The sequence below is a fragment of the Parasteatoda tepidariorum genome, chromosome 1 (assembly GCF_982258835.1).
Source record: "Parasteatoda tepidariorum strain Cologne lab strain chromosome 1, Ptep-v5.0, whole genome shotgun sequence".
NCBI classification, from domain to species: Eukaryota; Metazoa; Arthropoda; class Arachnida; order Araneae; family Theridiidae; genus Parasteatoda; species Parasteatoda tepidariorum.
In genome coordinates, this window is record NC_141755.1 from 85,888,231 (window position 1) to 85,905,759 (window position 17,529).

Consider the following 17,529-nt stretch of genomic DNA (forward strand, 5'->3'; position numbering starts at 1 on the left):
AAATGTGTTCTTCATCGAAAATAAAAACGGTTTCTTCCTTTCACTTTTTGAAGCATCCGGTGGTGACACCGTTAATACATAATTTGAGTATAACGTGAAGATCTTACAGATGGAAAAAAAAGAGGAAAAAAATTGAAGGCAAAAACACGCGATGAATGTCATACTCAGCGACTAATTGCCGAGCTACTTTCTCTGAAATAGAAGAATGTAATCGTTAGGGTGAATAGAATGATCTTTCTCTAAATGTTTAACCACCTTAAAAGACTTTTTTTTTTTTCATATTAGAATTTAAGAAACGCTTGCAGAAGTTCCAAACACAACTAAACAAGGCAGTATTTTTTTTATTTATAATTATAATAAAAAAGGAAGCAAAAAAGGCAATTGATATTCAAACATAAAATACATTAACTTTATTTTACGTAAATGGTTTTTTTACCATTAATATCAATAGTTAACGATATCAGGGGTGATTGTGAGTACAACTCAAAAGTCCTGAAAATTTCTTGAATAAAATCATTAGTGACGCATTTTAAGAAATTAATGTCTTGATCAAATTAATTAAATCATTGATATTTTCACAACATGAAATTCTAAATAAATTATGTGCAGCATAATTTAAATTAATAATTTTGTATAAGTTGACTTTTATCTCTAAGCACATTTATTATTCTACCAGAAAAATATTTACAAATGAAGGAGATGCCAAATATAAATTCTAGTTCTATATGTTCTTGTATATTTCTAAATAAAATATACAAGAATTTTTACACATAAATGTGATCGATGATTTCTTGAAACTTCTGGACCTTAGATTTCTAGAAATTTCCGGTTCGCAGTAAGAAAAAAAATCCGGAAATTCGGATTTTTTCCGGAGTACAATCATCTCTGCCGATATTGATTTTTATTTAAACTAAATATTTAATTGTTATCGTAAATGAGGCGATGTTATCAGCTATCAATTACAACTTTAGAATGGATATTTTAATGGAATTAGACTTTATCGATAAATTACATAATATATAAATTACACAATAGCTTCGTTAGCATTGAATTAACGAAAATATTATAAATAAATGGCGCCACATAAAATAAATAATTTACCAATAAATGGTTCGGTTAGCAGTTTTTTGTAATTTTTAAATCGAGTTTTAAGTGATATAATGAGTATTTTTCCGTTCGTTTATCATAATTGTAGGCACAATTTCTTTTCATTTTGCCTGGAGAAATAGAATTTTACCTGTTTTGCAAAGCAGGCGATATCCTCATTGAAAGACTCCGAGGAACAGACGTCTCCCCCAGCGATGCCTGGTTCCCTAGGGGTGCAGGTGGCCAGCTCACATTTTTCAAAGATCAAGGCTAACAGAGGAAAAAGCGGGTGTCTGAAAATGACAACAAACACAAATTTTAATATTTCCTAATAACATAGTACGCACAAAGCGCCAAAAGTGTAATAAATGTAGTACATAGTATAAGTTATTAAATAAATAGTATATTTATTAGTATATATTTATTCAAAAATTAAATCAAAAATAAATCTAGTTTCGAGCGAATTATTTTCGTTCCTTTTTAAATAATCTAAAAACTACTCAAAGAAGTATTTTATTTATATTATTGTATAACAGGGGTGTCAAACTCGCGGCTCGAGATGAACATTTTTGCGGCCCGGTCAATACAGCTGAAACAAAGTAAAAATAAAATCGAAAAGTGAATTAGAAAGGAAACTAGCTTACAAAATTATAATATACGCTATTTATAAACTATACGGATAATTTTAAATTGTACGCGCAAAAATGTAAAATTCTAATTGGCTTGCGGCACCTGCCATTCCGGGGATACTGCATCGTATCAAAAATACGCAGAAAAAATTTCAAATCTGAAATCAACAGAATTTGAAACAAGATTTAAATATTTTAATTCTTTTAAAGACAAATTTTGTTTGTTTTCTTCGATTTTCTCAATAAATATAGACTCAGTACCCAGTAATATGCAAATGGAAGTGATTGGGATTCAGTGCGATTCAAATTTGAAGGCAAAATTCATTGAAGTGGGTATGCCTGAATTTTAAAAATATTTACCGGCAAGGTTTGAAAAAACTCGAAAATTCGTATATGAAATTTTTTCCATGTTTGGAAGTACTTATCAGTGCAAGCACTTATTTTCTGCTATGAATGGAAATAAATCTCCTGTCCGAAACCGTATTAATAACTTTCACGTTGGGTCAATTTTGAAAGTAATCTCGGCCAATAAAATTTCTCCCGAAACAGGAAAGATAGTAGCAGAAAAGAGATGTCAAGTATAAAGCAATAATTTAACTTTATATAATTTTATTACAATGTACTATTCAAAATAAAAATATTTCTATCTATGAACAATTTCTTTTTAATTATTTTTTTGCGGCCCACCTAAAGTTAAGCATTGTTTATTTGGCCCAAGTTAGCTTTTGAGTTTGACACCCCTGTTCTATAATGTTTAATTGAACACACAATAGATATTTTTGTAAATTATATTTTGCCAAGTTTTAGACTAGATTGCAATCGAAAATATAGTTCCTTAAAAATACGATTATTTCTCATTTTAAAAATTTACGAATTAATTTATTGAAGCTAATTAATGTCCCACAAATCGAACCACAAATTTTGAATATTTTTGCAATGTGAAATCGAAATTATTTGAAGCAACTACAGCTGCAACTGTACACACTACTAACCCTTTGACGCAAATGGAACACCGGTATTTCTTTTGTATATCTTTTTCCTGACCCTCTAATTACAAGCAAAAATATATTTATGTATTTTTTAATTATAAAAACAGTAATAGTTTGCTAAAAAATATCTGTTAGATTATTGGAATTGTATTTGCTCTAAAATATAAAATCTAAAAGTTTTAATTTTCTTCCTTCTTTTTCAAAAATTTATCAGCAATTTACTATAATTTTCCATAATTTTCATTTAAAAATTAAAGAAATCTCAATGATGAATAACTTTCTCTTAGATATAAATAACTGCAAATAAGTGCAAATTTGAAAAACTATTCTTTGGAAGTAAGCCGTGTTTGGAAGATTTTACTTTCAAAGCAAAAAAGACACTGTTGTTTCGTACCATATTTCATAATCATAAATCATTAGAATGCTAAATATAATATTTTTCTCTTGTCTTAACCTTAATTAACACAATAAAAAATATTTAAAAAAAATTCTGAGTCAAAGGGTTAAATATTAATAATAATTAGGAAATAAGATTTAAAAGTAAGACACTAAGAATAAAATGAATACTATGCGTATGTGTGTAACATTGATTCTTAAACAACGTATAGAAAAAAGGAAACTTCATTAATTATCATAATTACTTACTGAGAAATAAGTAAAGGTAATTAGTGCCTACTTCTAAAAAGGTAATTAGTTAGGGAAAGGCAATTACTACCAATTTTTCTAAGATACCGATTGTATAAATTTTATTCGAATTGAATTCAAATTGAATTCGAAAAACACGCAAAAATTCTTATCTTTACTATTCGTTGTCCTCTCTATAATTGAACAAGAATTCTAACCATTTGTAGCAATGGTGATCATAATTCATAGTAAGTTGGTAATTTAATTGCTATATTCTATTAATACCAAGATATGCGATATTTTTCGGACTTACGAATAGCAAAGTTCTGCGGTTCATAACTAAAAAGACAAATATTAAGTTCAAATATGTCATTAAAAATACAACTAGTTCATTTTTTCAAACTCATATTTAAAATTACAACACGATTAAACTAATTTTGTCAAAATATGTTATTGCATTTAAAATAAAAATATATCCAAACAAATCAAACATGAACAATGCTGATCTGAAATTATAAAAGTACAAAGAATCTCGGGAATTTGTAGAACATTAAAAAAATAATTAATAATCTGTTGCACCGCCGTATTTTTGTAGATATAGTTGTTCGGCCTACTTTCTATTGGGTGTTCTAAGTCATTTAATTTATTCTTTTCACATTTAATTTATTCTTTTCACATTTAATTTATTCTTTTCATCATAAACAGAGTTAACAAAATCCTCTAAAGTTGAATATTGTTTTTCAGTTTTATAAATTTTTCTTGTGAGTTGTTTGCGAGCTTCCTGACAGCAACCAGTAAATTATCATTATTATTTCATCACAAATATAAATTTATCGTCAATCGAAATTTCAACTACTTTCGGAACTAGTGAGCTCAAATCTTTATTAGAGCTCCGTGTCTATAACAACAATGCTAGTTTCAATCACTTCCTGACCGCAACCAGTAAATTATCATTATTATTTTATCACAAAAATAAATTTATCATCAATCGAAATTCCAACTACTTTCGGACCAAATTTCGGAACTCACATCTTTATTAGAGCTCCGTGTTTTACAAAAATGCTAGTTTTAATGGATTCCTGACCGCAAACAGTAAATTATCATTATTATTTCATCACAAATATAAATTTATCGTCAATCGAAGTTTCAACTACTTTTGAACCTTTGAACCTGGCTAACTCTATTGAAGCTTCGTATCTAACAACAATGCTAGTTTCAATCGCTTTCTCAAAACTACCAGTAGAATTCATCGTCATTGTTTTATTCCTAATAAAACTTATCATCAATCGAAATTTCAACAAATTTTCGAGTAACTAGAATCGTATTTTTGATAGATTTTTTTTTTTTAATTATAAGAAATTTCCTTTTAAGGAACATAAAAAATAAATAAGGAGCATAAGAAAATAATGCAAAAGCATAATTTCGGGCAAAATTTTCGAAATTAAGTTTATTATAAATTTAAAATCCATGTACTCTTAACTTTCTAAAAATACTTTACTTTTGTTTGTATTCTACTTATGTACAAAGTTATAGCTATTTTTGTGCAAGGTGATAACAGTACTAAAGATTTTAAGTGTTTAAATGCGTTTATCCCAAAATCAGATTTTTTTCACATTTTACACCACCATAAAAACGATATCTTGTTGATATCGATATCTTAAAAACGATATCCGTTGTTTTTAAAATAATTGTCCACGATTTTTCATGAGTACTTGTGATTTTCGGACTGCAGAATTTCATTTTTTATGCATGTTTTTTTACAAGACAAGTGCGGATTTTTTTAAAAATTTGCTTTTTTAACTACATTAATCCCTGATTTAGTACTTGTTTTTAGGATAATTGATCAACACGTAGTTGATAACCTTCTAAATAAACTCTTCAAGGGATTTCTTGTTTTTAAGTGATGAAAATTTTTTACAGTACAAAAAGAATGCCTTATTTTTTACCTAAAAATGGCAATTTTAATAATAATAATTTTTTTTGCTAGTTTTATTAGTTTTTACCCATAATAAAACTAATAATTTGGTTTTTTAAAATTTTATTTAAAAAAGAGTTAAAAGCTAGTCAGGCCCATTAAAGTAGAAAGCTTAAAGTTAAGATAGAAAAAGCTTCAATTTCTAAAGTTTAAAATAAACTCTTAGTATTTTAACCTTCCGAGCTTTATATTATGGCAGAAAATTAGATTCTTACTTACGTAGTTTTGACGAGATTAAACTCATAAATGCCTAAAAATAAATTTTTAAAAGAATATATTTAATCAAACTGACAATTAGTAATATTAGTTATTAATACTGAATGTTAGTTTTTCAGTTATTTTTATTATTAGATGAAAAATTATTAATTATAATTTTTATCATTTTTTGCATGTTGTAGGATATTTTTATGATACATAATTTCCATATTTTGGACATGAAACAAAATGCATTAATTTCAATAAAAATTAATTATCAAGAAATATTTTTGTCCTTTAAAACTGCCCAAAAGGTTATTTGAATTGAATTTCTTACATTTCTCATATTTTTTCAAAGTAATTAAAAAATCAGCTGAATGAGGGCAAAGAAAATTATATCTTTACAAAGTTTATCGCTTTGTATAGGCATACAAATAGAAAAAAAAAATCTTAAAATATTACTTTTAAAATAATAAAATTGCACAAAATTTTGTCCTAAAATGACTTAAATAATTTCGCTGTTTCTTTTAAATCAATTGTATAAACTATTTCTTTCTTTATGTTATTAAAACCAGGTTTATATTTATATTTTAAACTAAAAACTAGACTACAAAATGGTAAATGAAGTATGGATTTACTTTTAAAAATGGAAAATTACTGTTAGAAAAATAATAACATCAAACTCCTTTAGCTATGGAAAAAAAATGAAAGAAAAGGAAAGATGAGTAATAATTGCACATCATAAAAGTGAAATTTGATGCAATCGTGAAAAATTAATTGCTGGGAAAAAAATATTTGGCACGTGGCGTAGTCTTAATTATTAGTGGTAATAAAACACAATAAAAACTTTTCTTCAGAAATTCATTTAACTTTTTTTATAATTGGGAAAAATTGCCACACATTTACATCTTATTGACGTTCCCGATTTGTACTATTTTCTACGATGCATTAAGTTATAATAGTATTCAATAAAAAATTAACAAACCGAAAAAAAGAATTGTTGAAAGTTTTTATAGTTATTCTTTTTTTCTTTGGCTAGCACGAAAATTTTTATATGAATTTCACCCATTTTGAAATTTAAATATGATAGAATTTACATTCCATAAATTGTTAGATTCAGCTGCCATTCACATTTATTTACATACAGAATATTTATTTCCTATTCAAATAATTGTGCTTAAATATATAAAATAAGCTGCAGTTAATCTAGTAATTTATTAGATTATTGTAAGTGTATTCATAAAATAGTAAAATGGCGTTTTTTCAGTTTTTAAAAATACTTCATTTATTTTATAAGCCTTTAATTATATCATATGTTTAGCTTCTGACGGAGAGGTTTAAACAATTAATGCCTTCAAATTCACTGAAAAAACTACAGACATTGCTAGTTTTAGACGAAAAAATTATAATTGACTACAAGTTTAAATTCTAATCGTACGACATGACGAATTTAATGCATGTCTTTGACTATGCATAAACTTTTTTTCTTGTTTTTCCTCAAAATAGAAAAAGTTAATACTTTATAAAAGGGAATATGTTTGAAACAGCTGATATTTAAAACAAAAAAAATAGTACTTCAATTTCTTAAAGCCTTGATTCTGGTCTATCAATACATTTTATTATTCTTAAAAGTGAAATTTTTCCTGTGAAATTGAAAATGAGTGAAAATGCTTTTTTTTCGCAGTCTTTACGCTGTTCTTAAGTTTTATTTATGTAAATGCGTACTAATTTTTGTGAAGAGTTTAGTAATTTTTTTTCGTGTGTAATAACTATTTATAATTTTCAGGGGTTACTCTAGATTTTAACTTATATTTTAAAGATCCAGTTTTCGCGAAATTGTGAAAAATCTATTTATAATTTACAAGAGTTACTCCAGAATTTTTAATAAAAGCTTCTCCATTTGCGAAAAATTAAGAAAAATCTATTCATAATTTTATGGAAATTGTGTTCTATTTTTGTTATTTCGTGAAAAATTACTAAAACAAAAACTTCTTGTCAAAATTTTTTTATAATTTTATTCCTTTTTTGTGAAAAATCTACTCATTTTCTGCATCTATTATTAACTGTAGAATGGGTTTCTTTCTGTCAGGGTATTGCTTTTGTGAATGTGAAAAACCTAAAATAAAATCACGTCTTTTTACGACTTATTAGTTTTAAAATTATGTATCAACCCTTTGACTACTAACTGCTATAAGTTGACACAGGGAACTGAATACTTGACTGCGCATTATGGATTTTGTCGGCAGGGTATTAAGATATTAGAATATAGTACCACAATCCAAATACTATTACTACTTTATCCATTCTAAAACTGATTTAAACACTTCATATTTTCAATATACATTGTTTATTCACCTATCAAAGTCTTTAAACGCCATGATTTGATTGTTATAATGTATTTGAATATTAGACATGTCTGGTATTTAGATATTTTTTTCTCATGACTAAACAACGAGATTTGAAATTTCTGCGATTGTTGGGTAAAAACAAGATACAAGAGAAACTAATTTCGAACATCACTTGAGACAGCAGAAACCCTCACCGAACACGCACCTACGTCCAGTCTACATCAGCGGTTCCCAAATAGGGTTCCGTGAAAGGGTTCCATGAGTTAGGAATTTTTTTTTTATAGCCAGTTATGATTTTCGAAACCTGTAATTAAATTTATATTTAATTGACAATCCATTCATTATTTATTTCCATTATTTTTATGAAATTATTTTATGTCAATGCTTGTGAAAGAAATTTCAAAACAATGCTTTTCTTAATTAAAACCTAATGAGTTATGAAAAGAATATATTTGAGGAGGCCCCTTTGAAAAATTATGATCAGAATTCAGCTCTTGAAAATCCGATCATTAGAACAAAAGTTACACGGGGGGATATCCTTTTTATTTCACGCATTGTACCCATCTTCTTATCAACAACTTCGTGGAGAGGCTCTCACTATTAAAGCAAATTTAGCAAAATTCTGCATCCTTTAGTTTACAATTCGCGACCACTATAAAATCTTATGAAGGTAGCTGAAAATTAAGCACCTTTGAAGTCAGCCAATAAAAAGAAGTATTCACTAAAAATCAAAGCTAGATTGGTACATGAAAATAAATAAAAATTACTGTACACCATACATTTTTTGAGTTTTGCAAAATTTAAATGACTTTGAGTTTTCAGTTTTGAAAAGGTAATATTAAAATGAGACATCCAGTGCTTAAAAATTTGAAGTCCCATTATACAGGAATCCTTTCCTTTTTAGGGTTATAGTTGAAAGCCGACGAACTAAATTTTTATTTCCCAGTGAAAGCGTTTTCAGAAGCAATGTTTACCCTTATAAAAAAAAAAATCAGCCCCCATACTCCATTCTTATGAGCTTTACAATGGAAGCAGTTCTTTTGTCAATAACACAACTCACTTTCACTATAGAAGCATTGCTTTGAAGAAAAAAGAATTCACTTTTGGTTTGGTATTCGCTGAAACCAGGGGGAAAAGTGAATATTTAGAGGGAAGATCTCAAACTGAATAATTTTGATATTAAAGTCAAAACAAATGTTTTTACAAATAACTTTTGTGCCTTTATAACTGTCGAATATGTAATTTAAAAAGCTTTCTCCATAGAAAAAATTATGGAACGCTTTCTCTATAGAAAAAATTATGGAACAAAAATTTAAAATTCTCAGCTTTCGTTAGACCAAACGATTCTCAATTTTTCTCGCCTAAGGAACCCTAATCGACGTTCTTTTGGCGCAATTCCGGCATTACATTAAAAAAATTCATCAGCAGCTGCAAATATTAAAAAAAAGAAGAAAAACCAGAAGAATAAAACGGATAATTTTGAAATATAATGAAATATTTTGCATGAATTTGCTCTTGGTGAATTCATATGCTGAAAATGAATATAATAAAAATAAGTTATCATAAAAGAACTGTTACAATATTTACAAGAACTGTAAATCATTTTATTTAGCATTATTGTAAAGCTCGATGCGAAATATTTATCCTTTTCATAATTTATTCAATAGATTGTTATTTAAAAAAATATATTTAATAAGTTTATGTAAGCAGCCAAAATATTTAATAAATTATGGATTATTGATAGGATAAAAATATTATTAATGGTTGAAAAAAAATTCCTACTCTCGAAACTTCTGTCATCCTTCCATGGAACTCTTGATTTCGGTGGAACTTCGTTATTCGAAACATTTGAGGAGAAATTTGTCTTACGTTATTAAAGTTGAATTAAACCGAGTAAAAGTTTTCACTACTAGAATATACATAAACCTGTATAAATATCAAACCCGCATTCCAAAATACATTATTTTTTAAACTTTTTATTCAACGAAATTCTATTTGAAGTTAATAATTAGCATTTTTTGGAGATCATTTGAGGGATATTTTTCTCATATTAAGTTAAAAAATTAAACTGCTTGAATATTTTCTTAAAACATTTTATAGAATACTGCGTACTGTTAAGAATTCTAAAAAATCCACTAGCAGCATTTGTTTGAAAATCGTAATGTATTTATTCAATTGAAATACAAATCAAATAAATTAATTACTATCCCCTTTTAAATAAGAAAGCGCGGGTTATGTACGGATTTTTAAGTTCGATATTATACTAAATACTTAAATAGATTTTAAAGAAGTTAACTATCAAGAGATTATAGTAATCAATCAATTTCCAATTAGTTAATAAAATTTCTTAGCTGAATTCTAGTAAAATAATAAAGTTTGATCGCACGAGATATAATTCAAAAGATCCTAATTTAAATTCAGTATTAGAATTTTGTTATAAAATGCTGTTTAATACAAACTTTATTTACTTCTTAACCTTAAAAAATTCTGTGTTACATACATAATCAAAAGCCACAGAATATATTTAATATAAAAATACAAATCTTTTCCAAACATGTGAATTCTTGACAATCAGTATAGTTCACAAAACATAATAATGGCTATTTTAATAAAATTTAAATTCTTAACATTAAGTTTCGTGACAGATCTCCAATCAAAAACAAATTGAATTTTTGTTGATACTGATATGCAAATCTTGCAAAACATACGGATTCTTTATAATCAGATAGAATAAATGCTTCGGCACGCAAATTAAATTTTGAAAAGTTCTATGACTGGTATGCAATCAAAATCGAACAGAATCTTTGTCGATACAGGCTTATAGATCTTGTAATCTATATCTACAGTATAGTATGTTTGAAATATATAAATTCTTTACACATATAGTTCTCAAAATGTAATAAGACTATGTAAAAAAAAATAAGTTCTTAACATTAGCATATAAGACGGTTATGCAATAAAAAACAAACTGAATTATTGTCGATATAAATTTTGTTTTATGCCAGAACTTTTAAATAAGCACATTAATCGCGATTTTCCAGAATCTTGGAACAATGATTCTTAAGTTTTCGAAATAGTAAATACAAGTTAGATGAATTAGCAAACAAATTTTTACCCGCAAAATTTTGTTCTCAACATCAAAATGTTCTAAGACGGATATGCAATCAAAGGCGAACGGAATCATTATAGATATAAATCTTGTTTTATGGCTAAATTATTGAACAAGCACATTAATTCACGATTTTCAAAAATATTGGAGCAATGAGCTAAGTTTTCGAAATAATAAGCACAACTTCGATGAAATAGTAAACAAATAAATTCTTACCCAAAAATGGCATCTTTATCCCTTTTTCCGACATCAGGTGTAGATCCCATGACATGATTAGCAATAGACACATGATTGGCATGATAAACACCATGGTGGTTCATAAGATTTTGCCTATGGGGGTCATATAGACCGCCGGCCGATCCATCCCCATGGCCGTAATGAGGCATCCCATCTTCAGGATATTGCATGTCGACAACGTTACTCTTCCAACCACGTGTTGGATCTGACGATCAAAACAACACGAGAAAAATTCGCGCCCCTCGCTCAGCCGGTTTCCTGTAGGGGGCGCTTTTATCCCCACCCCTTTCTTTGCACCCACCGTCAACTTGAACGGAATGATAAATAATCGTGGAATGCTTGGCGAGGGTTGGCGAAAATCACAAACTTTCTTTCCTGCATAATTTGTTCGCTTTTGGGAAGTTGGGAGAACTATTTATGGGGTGCATTTTGTCCCCGAGGTCATTATTAGCGGCAGTGGCGTGCTGAAAGGGGGTAAAGGGGTAGCGGCAACCAGCTGAAGGAGGCATCAATTTGATCTTTAAAGGCAATAACACTTAAAACGTATTACCATTATTTTTATTATGAAATCGAATTTTTTAACAGATGACTCTAAAAAAAATCTAGAGAATAAACAATAATTTTCAAATATATTATTTAAGTTTTAGATAAGGTGAATTTCTTTACAATTTAGAATTTTGGTATGCTTTTACCTAAATAAGGAGTTTTAAAAAATGAATTTGCCATCGTTGAAAAGTCGACCCCCATTCCCGGTTACCAATGTTCAACTCCGTAGCCGTATGATTTTGAACACAATCCAGAAAACAAGGGAACTCCTGGATCAAGGATCAAATATTGGAAGAAATTTGCCTTCGTGGAGAACTTTTTGATGAAACTAACCCTCATTTTCGTTACATAGAATGGAAGACCATGAAAAGCTCCCACGGTTAACCCGACAACGAGAGGACTTTAACCCATGATCCGTCTACTAACGAGAATATTTTACGTCAGTACTGTGATCGGTGTGAGCCGGGTGCGGAATTCGTATCGAAAAGCCATCGCTGGGATTCGAACCCGGGCCATCTCATTGGGATGCAAGTGCTCTATCCTCTTAAACAAACACGGCTCAAAATTTTCGTCAGCTGTTTTTTTTTTTATCCTTTATATCTTTAACACCACTGATTTGCTGGGCTTTAAGTTCTTATGGGATCTTTAAGTTCGTATAAAATTCATATTTATGGATAAAATCGTAAAAAAAATTTTTTATTTCTCAATTGTGTTTAGTTTCATTATTTGAACATTGACATTTAAAATATATCAATACAATACATTAAAATACATCTTACCGACCGGGCATCCATCTTGCAGCAGCCACCATGTAAAAGGGAGGGGGGGGGGCATCAATAACCGATTTGTTGTTATTAATTGTGTGGTAGGTTTTACATTAAATTTATTGAATCAGTCGTGCACTAACCGCTTAAAAAAAAAAGGGTAGAGACCTGATCAGATACAAAATTAAATTACATTCTCCAAATGCTCTACATTTTGATTAGACTGATATTTCGATGATAATTTTAGACGAGCAGAATTTCGATATTTTAGCATAATTTTATTCCAATTTTAATATTAAATTTTATATGAACTTCTTTAAATTCTAGTATATCGTCTAGTTCTTTAACTTCTAAAACTACATCCAAACTTCCAATTTGCAATTTGTATGCTCGTGTAGGTAAGTTACTTTCGGTCACAAACCTGCTATTTTCTGTGTGAAAGTTATGATGTATTTTATTTATTCACATAAATATGTTGATTTGTGTGCCCAGTAAAGAATGACAGTTTATAGAATTTGTGAAGTTGAAGAACAAGAAATATGACTAATTAGAGAAAGAAATCACAAAAATACATCCAGGGTTGCAACGAATGTTTGGTAAAAAAGCAATACCCTTCGGTTACGAAGGCTCCTCGAAACTTTGAAGAGTGCTGGATAAGAATCCATTTTTTAGGGATTTAGAGCATTCGCCTTCCAATGAGGTGACCTAGGTTCGATTCCCACCGGCGGCTGATTGACGAATTCTGCTCCCAGAACCACAGTGCTGACTGAAAATAAACTCCTTGGTAGATGGATCATGGGTAGGGCTGCAAGTTTGTGGTGGGAAAAAAGACCCGAAATTTGTGGGAAATTTTGAAAATTACGCAGATTCTTAACATAAAAAAATTTACTAGATAAATGATACAAAAGACAGAAATTGTACAAATAACGAAAAAAAAGCTTAGAAAATACAGAACAAAAGTATTTATTTTAATTTCAAGCAATATTAATATTTTTATTTAAATGAACCAGAATTTTGGTACAAAAGTATTGTACATCATCAGATTATTCTCATTTATGCTTCGTCCTTCATCACTTAATACATCTTTATACTTAGAAAACGATCTTCCTGCTTCCACGCTGTTTGCAGGCACGGACAAACATCGAATTGCCATTTTGGATAGTGTTCGGTCTTTGATTTCCAAAACTCGATCGATTTTCATTCATCAACGCTCAATTCCTTGGCAGTTGCTTTGTAAGAAGTAATTGCTGTGAGAACTCAAACATTCTACATTCAAACTACTAGTTACAAAAGCCTTATGTCCCTCTCATCTAAGAAACCGATCCCTATTTAAGAAATCACAAGAAGCCGCCCAAGAAATATTGCCTGGATTTGTAGAAAGGCAGTAGAAATTTCACTGCCCAGTGCAATAGCCTGTGTTACAGTTTTTCTGTCAAAGATTTGATTTATAACATTTTCCTTCTTTTGTGATTCCAATTTCTTTAGTTTTGACTTCAGGAAGGTAATCCTATCAGTCTATTATCCTCAGGAAGTATCCTATCAGTCTATTATCCTCAGGAAGTATCCTATCAGTCTATTATCCTCAGGACTTCAGGAAGGTAATCCTATCAGTCTATTATCCTCCCTTAGTGTAGAAAGACCACCTTACGTGACAATATCGTGATTATCTCTTATTTCTGAACTATTTTCTTGCCATTTTGCAATGGATTCACTCCCCTAAATATCTAATCCATTTTACATGTTCAATTTAAGGCTTTAGGAAAGTAAAAAATTCTGTCAAATAAAAATATTAGATTAAAAATGGAAAAAATTCATATTTTAAGCCATTTTCGGACAAATCAGAACATATTTAGAAATTCGCTGATTTTAGGAAAAAAGAGGATAATTTCGCTGAATTCATCACAGAAATTCACGCCGTGACAGACTTGCAGTCCTAATCATGGGTTAGAATCCCCTTGTCGTCGGACTAACCGCTGGAAGTTTTATTGATTTTGTTCTCCATATATCGCTAATGCGAGTTAGTATTATCACATTTTAGTTTCGGACTTCCTAAATATTGGACGGGAATTAGCAACAACAGTTTTATCAACAAAAAAAAAAAAAAAAAAAAAAATACTCCACGAAGGCTAATTTGTCCCAATGCTTGATTTAGAATTTCTTTTGTCTTCTGGGTTGGGTTAAAAATTACTAGGCTGTGGAGATGAGCATTAATAGTCGTAAACTGAGAATTGGATCAGTCGTTTTCCAAACGAGTAACAAATTGGAAATGTAGCGAGAGACAATCTGGAATTTTTTAATTGATTTTTCATGACAAAATTACGTTAATATAATTCTACAATCAACATTTTAATTGGCCGGTCAAAAAACATGGAGGCTAGTTACTAAAACAAATTTTTTTTCAAAATTTTAGTTTTATAAAATACGTCATCATCATCATAGTCATCGTTATAGTTTATTAAGATATTCAATCTGTCATTTCGGTGCTTTTTTAATAGAAAAAATTGTTAAGAGAGAATATGGGGAAAAAATGTGCTTTGATGCGATGAAAAACAATTATTCCAAATTTGTATTCTTGAAGTACGAGATACTTTCGTGAATTGCTAACTGGTAATAGTTGCTAGATCTGAGGAATAAGATAGATGGGGCTACTATTGGAATTTCGATTCGTGCAGTTTTGACAATGTAACTATTGATTTATGGAAAGTTCAAGCGGGAAGAACATATATAGGGCCATTTCTTCTTAATTTTGATCCTTCCAATAATGTTGCGTAATATTCGGTATTATTGATTATACTATTTTCTAGGCAGTCAATGAATATGATGTAATGCGAGATTCTCAATAAATTTTTGCCGGAACTTTCTTGACTCATATATTCAGGGCTTGATTATCGCCTAGGCCTAGTAGGCACGTTCCTAGTGCCCACATTTTCTGGGGGGCCTCAAAAATTAATAAAAATTCCATAATATTACTCTAAAAAAAAAATACTGAAAGAAACAGTTTTTCTCATAAAAGGCATTTTTCTATTTCAAATTTCCTTTATATTGTGATAAACCAAGCTCGTGTAAACATTGCACTTATCAAATTCCAAAGTACAACTAAATTTTAATTGGTGCAATTTTTACTCCAACAGCTTAAACAAATGCAACGAGAATGCACATTCGCAAAGTCTCTTATTAATGATTAGTGTTCACAAGAACTAAAAGCTTATTCGTAACAAATATGTAAAGCTGTAGATGGAAGGCTACAATCTTTAAAATAATTCAGCTAATCAGTGACTTTTAGTAAAAATCACTGATTTCACTTGTATGTCGTCATCAAACTGTTTTTATTTTCACAACATTTTATATTTTGCTTTAATATTTAGATGCATAAGCTTTATCTTAGAAAAATAATCTTCGATTGTCTGCTTTCAAAATTTTTTAGAATGTTTCTCTTGAATTATGCAGATCCATAGATTCTTTTTATTGTTAGGACTACTCTTCAGAAATTTAATTTCAAAATATTTTGTTAGGGGCCCGGGAATTTTGGGGGCCTTAGGCCTGAATTTGTCTTGATCGGTTCGTGCATATATTATTAGAGGTTTTCATCCCTTGCTTTTGAGCCTTTCAACTTGCATCGATTTCGTTTTTGAGTGAAGTGGTCAATCTCGTCGTCTCACCCAGTGTCACATACTGATGTGGAGTCCAGTGTATTCTACGAAAAAAATTTCAGACGGGCCATCATAATCGTTCAGCACCATCAATGATCATATTGTTACGTTTAAAGTCATCAAACCACTGGTAAACAAATTTTTTCGACGAAATGAACTCGCTATAACGCTATTTAAGCCATTGTTGAACTTGAATGGGTTTTTTTTTTTTTTTGCTCATCAAATAATAATAGTGTTTATTCCACCCTTCAAATTCGGTTTAATTCCACGTTCTGAAAAATGTCTCAACTCTTTATTTTGATTGGAAACTTTATTAACTGAAGCTAAAGAAGTAATAGTCGAATTTTGAAGATGGTTAACGTTTGAAAGTCTCTGTTGCTTAATACATATATTAATTTGTTTTTGATGGTGCCATCTGAGAACTGGTCTAATTTCTGAACTTATTTGATAGTATTATTTAAACTTCTTAAATTTATCTTCGTTTTAGCGTAAATTACATTAAGAGAAAGCACATGCGAGCTCCAAATATGTTTTCACCAATTTAAACAAAAATAATTGAAAATAACAAGAATATGTGCAGTATTAAATTACCTTTTCTTTATTAGTTTTAATGTTTGTACAAAGAATTCGCAGATTTTTTAAATGCAATTATCCACCAATTTTAAAAATTAAACTTTCATTTCATACTTCTTACGAAAAATATTGTGACATTATATGATACTCTTAAAGGTCCTAGTCCTAGATTATATAGTTTAAGTAGGTCGCTTTTTCACAAGCGACCGTTTCCTTCGATTTTGATTGGCTGTCACTGATCACATGGGTAAACAGTCGCCATTTTGTTGACTAGTTAGAAGCATCTGTTATTTCAATTTTCGCTTTTCGTTTTATTTTATTTGTTTCATACTTTTAAATTAATAATACAGATTGTTGCTCATTTGGGTGTTCTAATAAGTCAAAATTAGGTTTAAATTTTATCGCCTACCTGTCGGATATCGCAATAAAGAATGAGGGATAGTATGGCTGCATACAATTGGCAGAGATAAATGAACTCCAAACGATACTTAAGCACAATAAAAATTTTTTTATAAGAAAATCATTAAAAAAAAAAATTGTTCAGTAATATTTTAAATTGCTTATTATTTTGCACGCTTATATGGAATTTTGCTTTTCTAGTTTTAAAGAAATATCTCTAGAAATGTCTATATTGAAAATTTGAAATGCTTTTTTATTTCATAAAATAATGATGCGTCTATTTCAATAAACTAACAATTATGGCAAGTATTTACCTTTTTAAAAATATGTTATTAACATATCACTCATTAATAAAATATAAAACTAATAAAGAATTAAATTGAAGGCAATTTAAATACCATTGTA

The 17,529-nt window shown here is 29.2% G+C and overlaps 2 protein-coding genes across 5 annotated transcripts in view; one reads left to right on the forward strand and one right to left on the reverse strand.

Annotated features, from left to right (window-relative positions):
* Nucleotides 1-11,601, reverse strand: part of LOC107450063 (homeobox protein Meis1) — a 110,293-nt gene extending 98,692 nt beyond the window's left edge. The window contains exons 1-2 of one of the 2 annotated variants that reach the window (XM_043039728.3): nucleotides 11,172-11,601; nucleotides 1,238-1,379 (exon numbers count right to left, since the gene is read on the reverse strand). In XM_043039728.3, coding sequence (XP_042895662.1) covers nucleotides 1,238-1,379; nucleotides 11,172-11,362 — 333 coding nt within the window. In that variant the 5' untranslated portion in view covers nucleotides 11,363-11,601. The remainder of the gene's footprint in view (nucleotides 1-1,237; nucleotides 1,380-11,171) is intronic. The other variant, XM_043039730.3, reaches the window with a different exon arrangement.
* Nucleotides 1-17,529, forward strand: part of LOC107450051 (acetoacetyl-CoA synthetase) — a 148,012-nt gene that overhangs the window by 4,159 nt on the left and 126,324 nt on the right. The gene's annotated exons all lie outside the window — the stretch shown is intronic.